Source organism: Chiloscyllium plagiosum, unplaced genomic scaffold (genome assembly GCF_037043375.1).
Source record: "Chiloscyllium plagiosum isolate Xiang-an unplaced genomic scaffold, Cpla_swu_hap1 HiC_scaffold_7, whole genome shotgun sequence".
NCBI lineage: Eukaryota > Metazoa > Chordata > Chondrichthyes > Orectolobiformes > Hemiscylliidae > Chiloscyllium > Chiloscyllium plagiosum.
In genome coordinates this window covers 80,118,527-80,137,240 of record NW_028270145.1, presented here as the reverse complement: position 1 = coordinate 80,137,240, position 18,714 = coordinate 80,118,527, and the positions used below count along the sequence as shown (strand labels likewise).

The following is an 18,714-nucleotide window of genomic DNA, read 5'->3' as shown; positions in this document are numbered from 1 at the left end:
GGCAAGATTCGTGAACCATGGATGACAGGAGAAATCGTGCGACTAGCCAAGAGGAAAAGGGAAGTATACATAAGGTCCAGACTGCTAAAATCAGAATGGGCCCTGGGGGAATATCGGGAGAGTAGGATCAATCTTAAATGAGGAATCAAGCGGGCTAAAAGGGTTCATGAAATAACTTTAGCGAGCAGCATTAAGGAGAATCCCAAGGCCTTTTATTCATATATAAGAAGCAAGAGGGTAATAAGAGAAAGAGTTGGTCCACTAAAGGATAAGAAAGAAAGGTTGTGTGTCGAACCTGAGAAAATGGGTGAGATTCTGAATAATTACTTTGCATCAGTGTCCACTGAGGAGAGGGACATGATGAATGTTGAGATTAGAGATAGAAATTTGATAACTCAGGATCACGTTGTCATAAGGAGGGAAGATGTGTAGGCTAAAGGATATTAAGGTGGACAAATTCCAAGGACCGGATGTGATCTTTCCCAGGTTGCTGAGGGAGGCAAGAAAGGAAATAGCTGGAGCTCTAACAGATATCTTTGTAACATCCTTAAACACAGGTGACGTGCCAGAGAACTGGAGGGTTGCTAATGTTGTCCCCCTGTACAAGCAGAGTAGTAGGGATATTCCTGGTAACTACAGACCAATCAGCCTGATATCAGTGGTGGGAAAGTTGCTGGAGAAGGTACTGAGGGATAAAATTTATTTACAGTTTGAAAAGAATGGGCTTATTAGTGATTGGCAACATGGTTTTGTGCGGGTGAGACCATGCCTTACGAACTTAATAGAGTTCTTTGAGGAAGCGACCAAATTAATAGATGAAGGAAGGGTTGTAGATGTCATATACATAGACTTTAGTAAGGCGTATGATAAGGTTTCCCATGGTAAACTAATGGAGAAAGTGAAGTCACATGTTGCGCAGGTGAATAAAGAATTGGTTGAGCAACAGGAAACAGAGAGTAGTAGTTGAAGGGAGTTTCTTGAAATGGAGAAAGGTGGCCAGTGGTGTTCCGCAGGGGTCAGCGCTGGGGCCACTTGTTGTTTATGATACAAATAAATGATCTGGAAGAGGGCATTGTAGGTATGATCAGTAAGTTTGCAGATGACATGAAAATTGGTGGAGTAGCAGAAAGCATAGGGGACTGCCAAGGAATACAGGAGATTATATATAGACTGGAGAGTTGGGCAGAGAAGTGGCAGATTGAGTTCAATGCAGGCAAATGTGAGGTGATGCATTTTGGGAAGTCTAATTCTAGAGCAAACTGCACAGTAAACAGCAGAGCCTTGGGAAACGTTGATGAGCAGAGAGATCTGGAAGTTCAGGTCCATTGTACCCTGAAGATGGCTGCACAGGTGGATAGAGTGGTCAAGAAGGCATATGGTATGCTTGCCGTCATTGGACAGGATATTAAGAACTGGCAGGTCATGTTAAAATTGTACAAGACTTTGGTTCGGCCACATTTAGAACACTGTGTAGAGTTCTGGTCACATTACCACAAGGATGTGGATGCTTTGGAGAGGGTGCAGAGAAGGTTAATGAGGATGTTGCCTGGTATGGAAGGTGCTAGCTATGAAGAGAGGTTGAGTAGGTTAGGATTGTTTTCATTTGTAAAAAGGATATTGAGGGGGGAACCTGATTGTGGTCTACAAAATCATGAAGGTTATTGATAGGGTGGATAGAGATACCTTTTTCCCAGGATGAGTGATTCAATAACGAGAGGTCACGCATTCAAGGAAAGAGGTGAAACGTTTAAGGGGGAATACACATGGAAATTACTTTACATAGAGGGTGGTAGATGCCTGGAACACATTGCCAGCAGAGGTAATACTGACAGGCATGGTAGATTCATTTAAAGTGCACCTGGACAGATGCATGAAAAGAAAGATTATCCGGGGAGGGATTAGACAGCCATGGCTGACAAAGGAAGTCAGGAAATATATCAAAGAAAAAGAGAGATCCTATAAAGTGACCAAGAGCACTGGGAAATCAGAAGATTGGGAAGGCTACAAAAACAAACAGAGGATAACAAAGAGAGAAATAAGGAAGGAGAGGATCAAATATGAAGGTAGGCTAGCCAGTAATATTAGAAATGATAGTAAAAGTTTCTTTCAATACATAAGAAACAAACGACAGGCAAAAGTAGACATTGGGCCACTTCAAACTGATGCTGGAAGGCTAGTGATGGGAGATAAGGAAATAGCTGGAGAACTTTGCATCAGTCTTCACAGTGGAAGACATGAGTAATATCCCAACAATTAAAGGGAGTCGGGGGCTGAGTTGAGTATGGTTGCCATTACAAAAGAGCTAGTGCTAGAAAAGCTAAAAGATCTTAAAATTGACAAATCTCCTGGCCCTGATGGGCTACATCCTAGAGTTCTGATGGAGGTGGCTGAGGAAATAGCAGAGGCATTGGTTGAGATCTTTCAAAAGTCACTGGAGTCAGGGAAAGTCCTGGATGATTGGAAGATCGCTGTTGTAACCCCATTGTTCAAGAAAGGATCAAGACAAAAGATGGAAAATTATAGGCCAATTAGCCTAACCTCGGTTGTTGGTAAAATTCTAGAATCCATCGTTAAGGATGAGGTTTCTAAATTCTTGGAAGAGCAGGGTCGGATTAGAACAAGTCAACATGGATTTAGTAAGGGGAGGTCGTGCCTGAAAAACCCGTTAGAATTCTTTGAAGAGGTGACAAGTAGGTTAGACCAGGGAAACCCAGTGGATGTGGTCTATCTAGACTTCCAAAAGGCCTTTGATAAGGTGCCACACGGGAGGCTGCTGAGTAAGTTGAGGGCCCATGGTGTTCGAGGTGAGCTACTGGCATGGATTGAGGATTGGCTGTCTGACAGAAGGCAGAGAGTTGGGATAAGAGGTTCTTTTTCGGAATGGCAGCTGGTGACAAGGGGTGTCCCGCAGGGTTCAGTGTTGGGGCCGCAGCTGTTCACGTTACATATTAATGATCTGGATGAAGGGACTGAGGGAATTCTAGCGAAGTTTGCCGATGATACGAAGATAGGTGGACAGGCAGGTAGTACTGAGGAAGTGGGGAGGCTGCAGAAGGATTTAGACAGTTTGGGAGAGTGGCCTAGGAAATGGCTGATGAAGTTCAATGTGAGCAAATGCGAGGTGTTGCACTTTGGAAAAAAGAATACAAGCATGGACTACTTTCTAAATGGTGAGAAAATTCATAAAGCCAAAGTACAAAGGGATCTGGGAGTGCTAGTCGAGGATTCTCTAAAGGTAAACATGCAGGTTGAGTCCGTAATTAAGAAAGCGAATGCAATGTTGTCATTTGTCTCAAGATGGTTGGAATATAAAAGCACTGTTGTGCTACTGAGACTTTATAAAGCTCTGGTTAGGCCCCATTTGGAGTACTGTGTCCAGTTTTGGGCCCCACACCTCAGGAGGGACATACTGGCAATGGAGCGTGTCCAGCGGAGATTCACACGGATGATCTCTGGAATGGTAGGTCTAACATACGAGGAACAGCTGAGGATCCTGGGATTGTACTCATTGGAGTTTAGAAGGTTAAGGGAAGATCTAATAGAAACTTACAAGATAATACATGGCTTGGAAAGGGTGGACGCTATGAAATTGTTTCCGTTAGGTGGGGAGACTAGGACCCGTGGGCACAGCCTTAAAATTAGAGGGGGTCAATTCAGAACAGAAATGCAGAGACATTTTTTCAGCCAGAGAGTGGTGGGCCTGTGGAATTCATTGCCACAGAGTGCAGTGGAGGCCAGGATGCTAAATGTCTTCAAGGCAGAGATTGATAAATTCTTGATGTCACAAGGAATTAAGGGCTACGGAGAAAATGCGGGTAAGTGGAGTTGAAACACCCATCAGCCATGATTAAATGGTGGAGTGGACTCGATGGGCCGAATGGCCTTACTTCCACTCCTATGTCTTATGGTCTTATGAGTAGGTGGGGAGCAGAGGGATACAGATGTTTAGGAATTGGGCAATAGGTTTAGACAGTGGATTTGGATTGGCACAGGCTTGGAGGGTCGAAGGGCCTGTTCCTGGGCTGTAAATTTTCTTTGTCCTTTGTTCTATTTTATTGACCTCAAGGTAATAGAATGGTGAAATCCAGCAATTTTGCTGGATCATTCAGGCTCACTTATGTAAACCTGTGGCCAAACAAAAAAGTCAAACATCTGATTGAATAATTCATATAGGGATTATGGTTATATATTAGAAATGAGAATATTGTAAAGTTTAGGCTACATATGTCAATTCAATGACAGAGTCTGTTCGATATGATAAGGTATATAGACGGAGCTAGTTAGCTCAGATGTCCATCATGTGATTCAGAATAGTGCCTCGTGTGCAGGATTCCAACTCAGGTAGATTTAGGGCCTCCTTCTCTGCCCTTTTAGAAATTCACAGCATAACCTGTGGTTCTGTCACTGTTGAATAATCAAGGATATTATCTGGAGAAGGTAAAATCTTGATGTACTACATGGGTTTGAATAAAAAGAATGCCCTCAAATCCATAACCATCTGATTCAAACATCCATGTCACCCAGCCAAATGTTTTGTAATTTACATAGAATCTTCCTGGGAAAATAGATGGCCAGTAGAACTCAGAACAACCAACAAAATTCTGATAGCAGTCTTTATAAGAACATAAGATTATAAGAACCAGGAGTAGGCCCTGTGACTCCACTCTCATGCAATACAATCATGGCTGATCTTTTCACGACCTCAGCTCCATTTACCTGCCCTCTCATCATAACCCTTAATTCCTTTACTGTTTTAGCTTTAAAAACATTAACTGAGAAAGCCTCAACTATTTCACTGGGCAGGGAATTCCACAGATTCACAACTCTCTGAATGAAGAATTCCTTCTCAATTCAGTCCTAAATCTGCTCCCCTTAATTTTGAGGCTATGCCCTCTTGTCCTAGTTTCACCTGCCAGCAGAAACATCCTCTCTACTTCTATCTTATCTGTTCCCTTCATAATTTTATATGTTTCTATAAGAACCCTCCATATTCTTCTAAATGCTAGTGAATGCAATTCCAGTCTACTCAGTCTTTCCTCATAAGCCAACCCCCTCAACTTCAGAATCAATCTAGTGAACGTCCTCTTCATCTCCTCTACTGCCAGTACATCCTTTCTTAAGTAAGGAGACCAAAAGTGCATGCCATACTCCAGGTGTGGCCTTACCAGGACCTGATCCAGCTGTAACATAACCTCCTTGCTTTTAAATTCAATCCCTTTAACAATGGAGGACAAAACTCCATTTGCCTTTTTAATTGTTGTACCTGCAAACCAACCTTCTGTGATTCATGCACAAGGACTCCCAGGTCCCTCTGCCCTGTTGCATGCTGCAATTTTTTACCATTCAAATAATAATTCTTTTTACTGTTACTCCCACCAAAATGGGTGACTTCACACTTATTAACATTGTACTCCATCTGCCAGACGTTTGTCCAGTAAGTTAAACTATCTATGTCCATCCACAAAGTTTGACAATCCAGTGTATACTTCAGTCTACCACTCATCTTAGTGTCATCTGCAAATTGTGACACACTGCAAGTGGTCTTCAACTCCAAATCATCTATATAAACTGTTAATAATTGTGGTTCCAACACTGATCCCTGAGGCTCATGGAAGGTCTGAATAAAGTAGATAGCGAGAGACTGTTCCCATTGGTATGAGATACAAGGAGAGGGCACAGATTTGAAGTGGTTTGCAAAATAAGCAAATGCAATTGAAGTAACTCTTCAGAAGCCAGCATCCCATCACCAATCACTTTTATGTACAAATGCGCAGCCTTTCACAATAGCACTGCCTGTCACTGAGTCAGGCATTCAGGGCTCCATGATCCCTTTACGTCAGTGAGGTCTTCTTGACTGGACCAGGTTAACAGCCCAAAATAGGGAACTCATATTCTATGAGATCCAGCTGGCTGACCTCATTTACAATCACTACTGTAATCTGATTGAAAGCTTTTTCATGTAACAAGTGGTTCTGGTCTGGAAAGCAGTGCTTGCAAGTGTGATGGAAACAGGCTCAATTGGGACATTCAAGAGGACATTGGATAATTACTTGAATAGGAACCAGGTTCAATGGTATGGGGAAAAGGCAGGTGGGAGGCACTAGGTAATGGTACTCATTTAACAAACTGGTGCAGGCATGAATGGTTTCTTTCTATGCTGCTACACTGTCATTACATACATCACAGAATAACATCAATTTTAGCCCTTCAGGTGGGCATCTCATGGGATTGGATGAAATCTTACACACTACACAATGCTAATGTTCATTGAGTTCAATACAGAGTAAACCTGGCTAGTGTAAAACTATTATTGCAGGCCAATCCCACATGTTTTTTCCCATGAGCAAGCTAAATATATTTGATCCCAATAATTTCCAATACTGTGAGGAAACATTAATTTTTGTTTCAGACTTCTAACATCTTTATTTTATTTTTATTTTCTGTCAGTGGTTTTATTAACAGCCTTAATTACTATCCTGATAAAAATTAAAATAATTAATGTGGAAGTGTTATTGATTCATCATATAGTTAATCACTGTAATTCTGACTACCCCACTCTGTTTTATTCTAAAACAGTATAATTTTTTTAATTAATGAACCATTTTGTGTATTTTAAGGTATTGGCACAAGATTAGGCAGTGCACCTTATATTGTTGGTCACAATCTAATCAAAGCCCATGCTGAAGTTTGGCACTTGTACAATGAAACTTATAGACCACAACAGGGAGGACTAATTTCCATCACTATCAACTCTGACTGGGTTGAGCCAAGGAACCCATATAAACAGGAAGATATAGATGCTGCAAAAAGGCATTTGATGGTAAGAAGTGATTTATATCTTATTTCGTTAATAAGTTGGACTCCATTAAAAAAGGAGGAATGTAAATAAACCCTTTCTGTTCCTGACTGTTGTTAAGTGACGTGCTTTGGAGGGTGTGTGTGAAGAATGAGTTAGATCTTATGGTCATAGAGAGTCATAGGGATGTACAGCATGGAAACAGACCCTTCAGTCCAACTCATCCATACCGACCAGATATTCCAACCCAAAGTAGTCCCCCTTGCTAGCACCCGGCCCATATCCCTCCAAACCCTTCCTATTCATATACTCATCCAGATGCCTTTTAAATGTTGCAATTGTACTAGCCTCCATCACTTCCTCTTGCAGCTCATTCCATACACATACCACCCTCTGTGTGAAAAAGTTGCCTTGTAGTTCTCTTCTATATCTTTCCCTCTCACCTTAAAGAACCATTACATATGCACTGTCCCTAGATTTTATTTGGACATTGGAAAGTGAGATCCTTGTCAGTTAACTGTCCAGAAAGTGTGACATCCTGTATTGAACATCTGGAACCTGGAAAGAAGGTAATTAACTATGTAACTTCTTAATCTGTCCACCCAGATGCCAATTGATCCACTTAGGTGACCATACCAGAGTGTTCTATTCACTTTTATACAACACTTTAATATAAAATAGGACACATTAAATGATTTTGAAGAAATTGGGCACTGCCTATATAATAAAAGCACATTGTACAGTTACTTAAACATTGGACAGTAATATTTCCCATTTTCCATTTGTAAATTAGTGACTTAATTTCTTTTGATATGAATTGCATAACACTGGAAGAAACGCAATAACGTTAGGACATAGTTGACATGTAATTTTATATTTTTTGTCCAATTAGTTTTATGGTGGTTGGTTTGCCTATCCAATTTTCAAAAATGGTGACTACAATGAAGTGATGAAAGCACGTGTAAGAGAGAAGAGTATGGCTCAAGGTTTACTGAAATCTCGGTAAGAAATATAAACCTTCTAATGACTGAAACATTTAAAGAAGTTGGGCACATCTAGATTACAGCAAATGACTTTGATTTGTCTATTAGCCAGAAGAGTAAACACAAAGTGTTGTTACGGACTTATTGAGCTGAGTGGCCTGTTTTTGAGCTCTAGGAACTTGGAAATACATTGACATTTCCATTTAAATGCAGTGAGCATATGTATTCTTAGCCTTTCATAATATCCATAATAGATTAACTATCCACTTCCACTCAGAAACAGTGCATTTTGGGTGCCATCTGTTTGTCATCTTCTGGGCACCCACAGTGGAAGATCTACCCAATATTTCACAAAACATATCAAAGCAGCAATGAACTACCAAAGCTACTGAAATTAAAATGATCAATATAATAAAAATACAAGAACTATTATCCCTTAGGGTTGGTTGAGACAGAGATTACTTAGATTAGATAGATTATTTACAGTGTGGAAACCGGCCCTTCGGCCTAACAAGTCCACACCGACCCACCAAAGCACAACCCACCCAGACCCATTCCCCTATATTTACCCCTTCACCTAACACTATGGGCAATTTAGTATGGCCAATTCACCTAACCTGCACATCTTTGGACTGTGGGAGGAAACCGGAGCACCAGAGGAAGCCCACACAGACACGGGGAGAATTTTGTGACACATACATGTTTCTCCTTTGTCCATAAACTAAATGTTAGCATTTGCTAAGATAGTTGTGAATATATTTCTGTCCAACTGTGTCTTCTCTGCAAAATCTTGCATTCAACCTCAAATAAAAATACCAAAGTGTGGATATCCAATAAAATAGTTTAGCCTGCGAAACAATGCCACTGAGTATTTATTTGACTATTATTACTATCATCTTTTCAGACTCCCTGAATTCACTGAATCTGAAAAACAGAGAATTAAGGGAACATACGACTTTATGGGATTCAATCACTATACCACAGTCTTGGCATTTAATGCCAATTTAGGAAATGTTATCCCAATGTATGATGCTGACAGGTAAGAGTTTTAATAAAGAAAATGGTAAATTTATCAAACTTGAATGTTGGTCAGACAATTGAGATTTACAAAACGTAACATTCTCCACCCCAATTCCTATCCTCTGCCGTCCAGCTCCATTGAATTTTCCTTATATGGTTCCATCTGTCATATCCAAATCTTTCTAAGACATCTTTAGCAATGTCTTCTTCTATTGACCCCACAATTTAACCCCTATGACCCACATAATCTATTGTTGTCTGTCTGGATAGGGTAAATAGGCAAAGTCTTTTCCCTGGAGTCAGGGAGTCCAGAACTAGAGGGCATAGGTTTAGGGTGAAAGGGGAAAGATATAAAAGAGATCTAAGGCTCAACCTTTTCACATAGAGGGTGGTACGTGTATGGAATGAGCTGCCAGAGGAAGTGGTGGAGGCTGGTACAATTGCAACATTTAAGAGGCATTTGGATGGGTATATGAATAGGAAGGGTTTGGAGGGATATGGGCAGGTGGGACTAGATTAGGTTGGGTTATCTGGTCGGCATGGATGGGTTGGACTAAACGTTCTGTTTCCATGCTGTACATCTCTGACTCTATGCTCCTCTTTATCCACAATTTATCTGCACTTCATCACACATCACACTGGTTGTCAAATGTATGCTGATGGCCGTACATTTTAACTACTTCTGTCTTGCATATCAGACTGTTTGTCTAACATCAAGTTCTTAATGAACCATGACATCCTACAGTGCTACAGAAAGAACACCAACAATGTCTGCAGTGGCATCATAAACTCCACTCACTTGTTACTAATTCCATTCTTGCCAAGCTTAGGTCTTAGCTTCAACCAAACTAGCCATAATCTTGTTGTCATTTTGGGCTTCATGTATTCAATTTCCTCCCTATCACCAACACATTAGAGATTTACCTACTTATTTTTAAAGCCCACTACAGACTTTGCCAACCCTATTTCTACAGCCTGTTCCCATCTTATTTTCCTCAATACTATATTTACCAGACTCTAGCCCTTTGTGTATCCTTTCCCTTCGGGTCTCTTCACCTGTATTGATGTCACAACATCCAACCTTGGAATTATTTTTTGGAATGCTCTTCCCAAACTTCCCAGGTGTTTCATTTTTTTTTTTATTTTTCAAAACTCCAAATAGCCTCTCTTATGATTGAGCCTTTGGTCACTGACCACTCCTAATTCTCATGGTGGCTTGACTCTTAACTTCGCCCATTCCTATTTCAGAACCAGGATATTCTTCAGATTAAAAGCACTGCATAAATGTATATGATCAAATTAAATCTACTAATCCATTGGGTGTAGCATTGCACCAACATTTTAGATTAGGATTCGATTAGTTTGCTGCTGTAACTGTAGTGGGTGACTGGTGGAAATTCTTAATTAACAATATAAACGATGATTAATAGCGTGCTTCATTTGCAAAAGAATGGCAGTATTTCTTATAGATTTTGTTCAGTATACAATACAGGAATATTTATGAAAATTGTGGTTCAATTTCAATTTACTAGAATCACGATTAATGGGGCAATTGCAACCTCAAAACACAGCTGGTAGACAATTAGCTCTATTAGCAACAGCAGCAATCCTGTCACTGTCAGAAACACCATCTAAAAGGTGGTCAAAATGTTTCAGGCAGTGGCCCCTTTTAAGATGCAATTCTAATGTAGACAGAATTCTTGAGCGCAATTTTAGGATAGACTGCTTGAAACTTGCTTTACTTCAATACAGCCAAAGAATATATGAAAGGCTAAATTTGAAATAATTTTTGTGTGTTCCATATCCACCATCAGTATTTGTGATAGCTCTCTGTACTGAGCTTGTAGCTATCCCACTGCCCATTAGACTCACTGATAATTGCTGAGGCTGAAGCAGGCAAGCTTCATCATGAGTCTAGATTAGAGTGGTACTGGAAATGCACAGCAGATCAGGCAGCATTCGAGGAGCAGGAAAATCAATATTTCAGGCAGGAGCCCTTCATCAGGAATGGAGGGCTCCTGCCCGAAACGTCAATTTTCCTGTTCCTCGGATGCTGCCTGACCTGCTGTGTTTTTCCAGCACCATTCTAATCTTGACTCTAATCTCCAGCATCTGCAGTATCCACTTTCGTCAAGCTTCATCATGACACCTCTTTGATGCCTGTATCTTGCTGTTACTATTTAAATGAAGCCAGGCCCACAAAGTGACTCCAACATGTTAATGCTGGATGAAAAAGTTAAAACTGAGGCTTATTAAATCTTCAGCACTCTGATTATAAATATAGTAGAAAATCCTGTGGAAGATTCTTCAATTCCAACAAAACTCAGGACAGCTGTCTGTTGAGTGATTCATTCTTTATTTCTAGAGGAACAGGGACCACAGTAGACCGCAGCTGGCTGAGCTCTGGATCGTTCTGGCTGAAAGTTACTCCGTGGGGTTTTAGGAGAATTCTTAACTGGATTAAGAAAGAGTTCAACAACCCTCCTATTTATCTAACAGAAAATGGAGTTTCAGAGCATGGTGACAAAGGACTCAATGATACCTGGAGGATCAATTATCATAGAAGTTATATAAATGAGGTTTTAAAAGGTAGAGTACATTGTGACTATCATTTTTACTTGTCCTTTAATTTTGTGGACTCCTTACATGTGGCAACTAAAGGAAAATGATCTTTTTTATATATCAACCCAATCATTTACCATTGTAAATATTTTACAACACAGGGACTGCTGGTTTCTCTCGGTTGTGCTGTTTCTTTTATAGCCATTACAACCAGAAATGGGCAAACCAGTGAAAAATATAACATAATTTTCAGGGTAAATGTGTTTATTTTTGTTACAGGGACAAAATCTGGATACTGTTACATGTCATCTCTTTATCTCTTAAAAAGACAACTTGTTGATACAATAAGTTCAAATATCATATTTAAAAATAGAAACTGAGATTTAAAACCAACCCACACTAATGGCATAGCATTCCAACTGTGATAGCTGTAGTCAATTTGATGAAAACTTAATTAGGAACATTGGAGCTGGGGACAGGTGGAGGCAATTCAGCCCCTCCAGCCTGTTCCACCATTCAATAAGGACATGACTGGTCTGCAATTTAGCTCCACTTACCTGCCTTTAGCCCATATCCTTTAATATCTTTGCTTAATGGAAATTTATCTATCTCAGATTTAAAATGAACACCTGTTCCTGCATCCACTGCTATTTGTGAATGAGAGTTTCAAACTTCTACCATCCTTTGTGGCATTTTTCATTTTCTAACATCTTTCCTGAACAGTCTGGCCCTAATTCTCAGACTATGCCCCCTAGTTCTAGAATCTTCAACCAGTGGGAGTAGTTTATCTTTATCTACCCTGTCTTTTCCTGTTAATATCTTGAAGGTGTTGAACAGATCACTCCTCAATCTTATAACTTTGAGAGAAAACAAACCTAATTTGTATAATCACTCCTCATAATTTAATTCCTGAAGCTAAGGTATCATTCTTATAAAGCTACATTGTATCCCATCCAAGTCCAATATATCCTTCCTGAGGTCTAACTAGGGTTTTGTGTAACTGCAGCATAACGTCCTAATCCTTATATTCCAGTTCTCAAGATATAAAGGCCACCATGCCATTAGCTTTTTTGATAATTTTCTGCACTTGTTCGTGACATTTTAAAGATCTATGTGCCTGAATGCCAAAGTCTCTTTGAACATCCACTGTATTTATTTTAATGCCATGCAGAATGTACCCTGATCTATCGTTTCTGAGTCCAAAATGGATAATCTCTCACTTGCTTACAGTGAATTACATCTGCCACAGTTTTGTCCATTCACTTAGTCTATGAATATCCCTTTGCAACTTTATGCTATCAATCCATGCTATCTACAATGCTGCCTAACTGTGTTATCAATTAATTAACATTATAAAAAGGGTCAGACAAATGCTATCAAGCCATTAAATTTCATTCATCCATTGGAACACCCTCATCAACAATTCATGATATGAACTTCTAGAGGATGCAAACTGAGAAGAAAACTAGTTTCCAGTCTTGTAAAGAGAACTTAAAAACTCTATTGCTCAGCTTTATTTTTTTTTAGCAAATTCTGCATCTGAAACTCTTCATGTGCAGATATTTTGTTTTCTCACCCAAAATCATAGAATGGTTGCAGCACAGATTCAGCCCACTGAATCTTTTTGGCCTCTTGAAGGACCCATTGACATACCTTTCCATGTTGCACTGCAACTTTTTTGCCTTTTTAAATTTTGATTTATCCTTTCAGGGGACATGCTGTTTGCTGGCTGGGCAATATTTGTGTCCCATCCTAATTTGACCTTGAGAAGGTGATGGTGATAGTGATTCAGTTCCTTTTGAAATCAATCTCCACCATACTGACAGGAGGTGCATTCTAGATTCTAACTAGGGGCAGCATGGAAAAGGTTTTCCTCATGTTGCTGTCACTACTTTTTGCATTAATGTCCTGTAGTTCTTAATTATGCAACCAACAGGAACAGTGTCTCCCTATTTACTGTGATGCCTTGTTATTTTGATTACCTCTGCAAAGTCTCTTCCCAACCTTCTATTCCACAGACCTCAATACTAACTTCTACATGTGACTGTTTGCTCTTTTAATTCATCTCTCTGTAATTTTCACATTCTTTCTAAAGTATGTTGCCCAGACTTGGACACAGTTACCGAAAGAGTCATAGAGATGTACAGTACGGAAACAGACCTTTCGGTCCAACTCGGCTATGCCGACCAGATATCCCAACCCAATCCAATCCCACCTACCAGCACTTGGCCCACACCCCTCCAAACCCTTCCTATTCATATACCCATCCAGATGTCTTTTAAATGCTGCAACTGAGGCTGAATCAGATTTTATACATGTTTAATACTGGGAGGTAATACTCATGAGCTCACCACCAATATTCTTTGTTTCCTTACACTCAGCCAATTTTGCATCCATGTTTGTTACTGTTCCTTTTATTCCATGAGCTCCGTCGTTCCTCAAAATCACAGATTTTATCAAATGTCACACATTCCATTCACAATGTCAACCTCACTAACTTTCTCTGCTACTTCATCTAAAAACTTAAGCAAGTTGGGGTAATCATAATTTGTCCTTAGCAAATCCATGCTGACTTTCCAGTAATAAACCCACAATTGTCCAAATGGCATTTAATTTTGTATCATACTGCAGTTTCTAAAACCTTCCCCACACTGAGGTTAAACTGTATGTAGTTGTTGGGCTTATTGTTACATCCTTTTTTGAAGAAGTTTGATCATGAGGAAAGCGGCCACTTGGCCTGATTGCCTGTTTCAAACTTATCTTCGGCTACAACCAGATAAAGGTCAAGTTTTAAAAATCTTTTCTTAAGGCTTACTGTGGAACCAGAAGGAACATCGGGTCACAGCAATTATTCCAACCCCTTCTCTCAGCCTACCACCATGCCCTCTTAATTCTCTCTAAACCCATTCCCTCGACCTGCCTTTGAGCAGCTGTCAACAAGGCAAGTTGGTCAAGATTTGTATTTGCAATGCTCAACCTGTACTGAGCTCACAACAGAATCAGTCAGACATTTACGCCCATCCCTGCATCTTCCTTGGTTTGAGTATAAAATATCAGTCTACATTCCATGTCCCATTTAATAGCCTGTAGTTAGAAGCTTTGGTGGCATTTGTTGTGTCTTTTTAAAAATAATTTGTTCAATTATAATGTGATAAAATTCAGACTTTTTTTTTCCTGTATATGCATACAGCTATTAAACTCGACGGAATTGACATCCGTGGCTACACAGCATGGTCACTGATGGATAACTTTGAATGGGCTATGGGATATGCAGACAGATTTGGCTTATTTTATGTCAATTATTCCGACCCTTCTTTACCTCGTATTCCTAAAGCTTCGAGTAAATATTATTCTACAATTATTCGTTGTAATGGCTTTCCTGATCCTGCTTTAGGACCTCATGAGTGTCTTCAAGTAGAAGGTAAATGAATAAAACTGAGTATAGATCTTAATATTTTAAGATCATATTTTAATTAAATATTTTGACCAAATACATTTCTTAGCCTATCTTTGTATTTTTCGTCATCAGCTAGCCACTTTGTTCTAAGGGTTATTTTATAGTACAGGTACAGGAATCACACCGACTGAAATGTTTTACTCATGTTTATTGTAAAGTAGAAGTTGCTCTGCTGAGGTTAGAACTGAGTACATATTCCTGGAAAATCTGTTGGCTGGAGCCATGAACTGTACCAGGTGGTACCTAAATTACATAAGAACATAGGCATAGGCATAGCCATTCAACCCCACAAGCCCGTTTCACCATTCAATGAGACAAATAGAGACAGTTAATCTTCAACACCGTAATCATTCATTTTAATGAACACAGATGTCACCCGTTAATCTGGCTGATGTCGGCAAGGATACGTTTCTTGTTTTCCTTTGACTTTTTCTAAAGGCAGTGAGCCTTGTCATTATGCTGATATAGTCCTTGTGATTATACTATTCTGACATGAATCTAAAATATAGGAGCAGGGTAGGCAATATTGCACCTTGACTTGCTCGCCCATTCAGTAAAAATCATGGGAAGCTATGACGTCAACTTATTGCCATATTCAAAATGTAGAACATTCTAGGATTTTGTCCCATGATGGTGAAGCAGTAAATATGCTCATGTCAGGCATGGAGAGGATATTGGTTACTTCCATAATATTATTATGTCAGATGTGTCCATTCAATGGTGGAATATCGACTGACAGATTTGATTCTGTCAGATGTGTCCATTCAATGGTGGAATATCGACTGACAGATTTGATTCTGAGTACAATACCAGGCTGTTGCTTGATGAGTCAGTGGAACAGCTCTCTGATTTTAGGGACCAACTCCACCAGATGACAAACATTTTGCATGATCAATTAGTTAAGCTTGTCTTAATCTTCATTGTATCCATTATTTATTACAGGATTACACTGTGTCCAGGTGTACTTATAGCATTAAAACTTATTCAAGGAGCATAGGACAAGATTCACTCAAGCCAATTGAGTGAATCAGTTGAAGGTTTATGAATATATAGCAAATCAGGTTTATTTTTCTGGTGCTAGGTCACATATTATTTTCAATTAGATAATTTCACTTTTGTTCTAGTTCATGAGCTTAACAGTTGCAGATACAATTTACATTCTCTTTGTGATTTTCCAATTAATATTTCCACTTCACTGATCACATGATAATATTACCAGTGTATATTCTATAACAAAAAGAGAAATTTCTGGAAAAGCTCAGCAGGTCTTGCAGCATCTGTGGAGAGAAATCAGAATTGATGTTTCAGGTTTAGTGACCCTTTCTCAGAAATGTTAACTTTGAATACTCTCCACAGATACTGCCAGACCTGCTGAGCTTTTCCAGAATTTTCTCTTTTTGTTATAGGATATCCAGCACCCACAGTTATTTTGGATTTTATACATATATCCTATGTTTCATGAAAGCTTCAGAATCAAACAAGCACATGCAGCAAGCCAGTATCACACTACCTGCTTGTGATGAGGCTTATAAATTCAATTGGAATTATATGATCACACTGATTACCTCAAGTGAATTAAAAGCTGCAGTTCTGAAACTGGGGGAGGCTATCCATCAGGGTATGCCCAGAGAACAAAAAAATGGAACAACTGTAGGAACCACAGAGAGATGATATGAACAACCGATTATGCCATTTCTGAGATTTCCACCAAAGTTACAGCAGGTGATTTGGAAAATTAACCCATCCCTCTCACCAACTAAATTTCAAATTAGAGTTTTTTTTCTTTTTCATTGTAAATGATTGTGAGTAGGGAAATGCAATATTTTTGGTATTGATGAATAAGTATCAACCTATGGAATATTTTTTCACTAAATATCGGTTTGATTTTCCAGCTACCACCATGAAAACCCTACCAACCACCATGAAAACCCTACCATCAACCATGTCAACAACCACACCAATAAACATTGGAAGGGTTCATTTTCTGGGATTACAGATGTCTAGTGTGAATGCCACAAGTGCTTTGTATACTTTGTTTGCCATTTTACTAGTTGCTGTTGTTTTGTTGGCTCTCTTTTCATATAACATTTGGAAAAGAAAAGCAAATGTAATTAAATCAACTTCAGACACAAATGAATTAGCAATAAATCAGAACACTAACTTTTGAAGTTAGAATTATTATTGAAGGAAGGAGTTGTGGGAGGAAACGCTAAAACGTCTTAGGACACTGGGAAAACCCTCAAATTCCAGACAGATGAATTTCAAGTTATTTGAATTTCCAATTACCTTCAACTTATTGGTCTTGTATGTTATTACTGTGATCAACATGCAGATTGCCAAACTTTCAGGATAATCCTGGTGTGTTCAGGAGAAGCACTGTAGAAAATTCATAGGGCTACTAAACAATGTTTTATTTTAATTTTCTTTGAACACTTTCCAATTACTATAAATATGGATAATAAAAGGATGATTATTAATTAACAGCCAGTCAGACAACTGAATCTATTAACTGGATTAGGTTTACTTGCTGAGCTGGAAGGTTAGTTTTCAGACATTTTGTCACCATACAAGATAACATCTTCAGTGAGCCTCCAAATGAAGCACTGGTGGTGTAGCCCGCTTTCTATTTATGTGTTTAAGTTTCCTAGGGTTGGTGATATCATTTCCTGTGGTGACATCATTTAAATGGTGATGCCATTTCCTGTTCTTTCTCTCGGGGTGTGGTAAATGGGATCCAAGTCAATGTGTTTGTTGATCTACATTGGACAAACATGCAGAAAACTAGCCACCAGGATATATGAATATTAACTAGCCACAAAACGACATGACTCTCTCTCACTCATATCCTTACATACAGATAAGGAAGAACACCACTTCGACTGGGACAACACATCCATCCTAGAACAAGCTAAACAGAGACATGCCCGAGAGTTCCTAGAAGCATGGCATTCCAACCGGAATTCTATCAACAAATACATTGACTTGGATCCCATTTACCCATCCCCAGAGAAAAAGAACAGGAAATGACATCACCAACCCTAGGAAACTCAAACACATTATGAAGAAGTTACTTGGGTTTGTAAATACAAACAGTGATAGAAAATCAGTGAAGCTAGAACTTTATGAATCTAGTTTGGCTCCAGCTGGAAAACCGTGGATATCTCCAAGCACTTCATTTCAATAAAAGATGCAACAATCTTCAAATAACACACAGGATATTACAGGGATGAGGGTATTTAGAGCTGAGGAGTTAGGAAATTTCAAATGAGTTGGGGTTGAGGTGATTTAATAGAAGGCTTCAAAATGATGTAATGTTATGATAGAGAAAGATTATTCCCTCTGCCAAATGGTGATTCAAAATCTTTGGAAAAATCTAGAAGGGAATTTGAGAATTGTTAGAACCCTTGCTGATTTTTCATTATTGTTATTTTATTCTTTTGTCAATTTTGGTTTGGACCTTTGAACTGAGAACTGTGAGCTAAAGTTGACCTCTGGAATGTTGGCCTGAAGAAGGGCTCATGCCCGAAACGTCAATTCTCCTGCTCCTTGGATGCTGCTTGACCTGCTGCGCTTTTCCAGCAACACTTTTCAGCTCTGATCTCCAGCATCTGCAGTCCTCACTTTCTCCTCCCAGTAAATTGTGTTAAGTAAAGGAAAAGTCAGACCATGCCTGGAAGTCAATTGCAGGTTAGTTCTTGATCAAAAGGATTCCGTTGTTACTTTGACACCAGGGGAGAGTACTATATTTAATTAGACAGAAGATTTTGGCCTTTAACAAAATTAGTACCTGGGAATTGGTTTCAGCAAGTCTGGGAAAGACCTTATGCCCAAGCAGGTGGCAGATGTTAAATGATAAGTGGGACGTCATGGGGAGATGGTCAGTCGGAAAGGGAGAA

At 39.3% G+C, this 18,714-nt stretch overlaps 1 protein-coding gene across 1 annotated transcript in view; it reads left to right on the top strand.

Moving 5' to 3' along the window:
- The window catches only part of LOC122551934 (lactase/phlorizin hydrolase-like), a 53,317-nt gene extending 36,324 nt beyond the window's left edge, over positions 1-16,993 (top strand). The window contains exons 12-17 of the mRNA XM_087989220.1: positions 6,618-6,820; positions 7,689-7,798; positions 8,684-8,818; positions 11,165-11,388; positions 14,552-14,782; positions 16,711-16,993. Of these exons, the coding sequence (XP_087845346.1) occupies positions 6,618-6,820; positions 7,689-7,798; positions 8,684-8,818; positions 11,165-11,388; positions 14,552-14,782; positions 16,711-16,985 (1,178 nt within the window). The 3' untranslated portion in view covers positions 16,986-16,993. The remainder of the gene's footprint in view (positions 1-6,617; positions 6,821-7,688; positions 7,799-8,683; positions 8,819-11,164; positions 11,389-14,551; positions 14,783-16,710) is intronic.
- Positions 16,994-18,714: the final 1,721 nt, after the last annotated feature.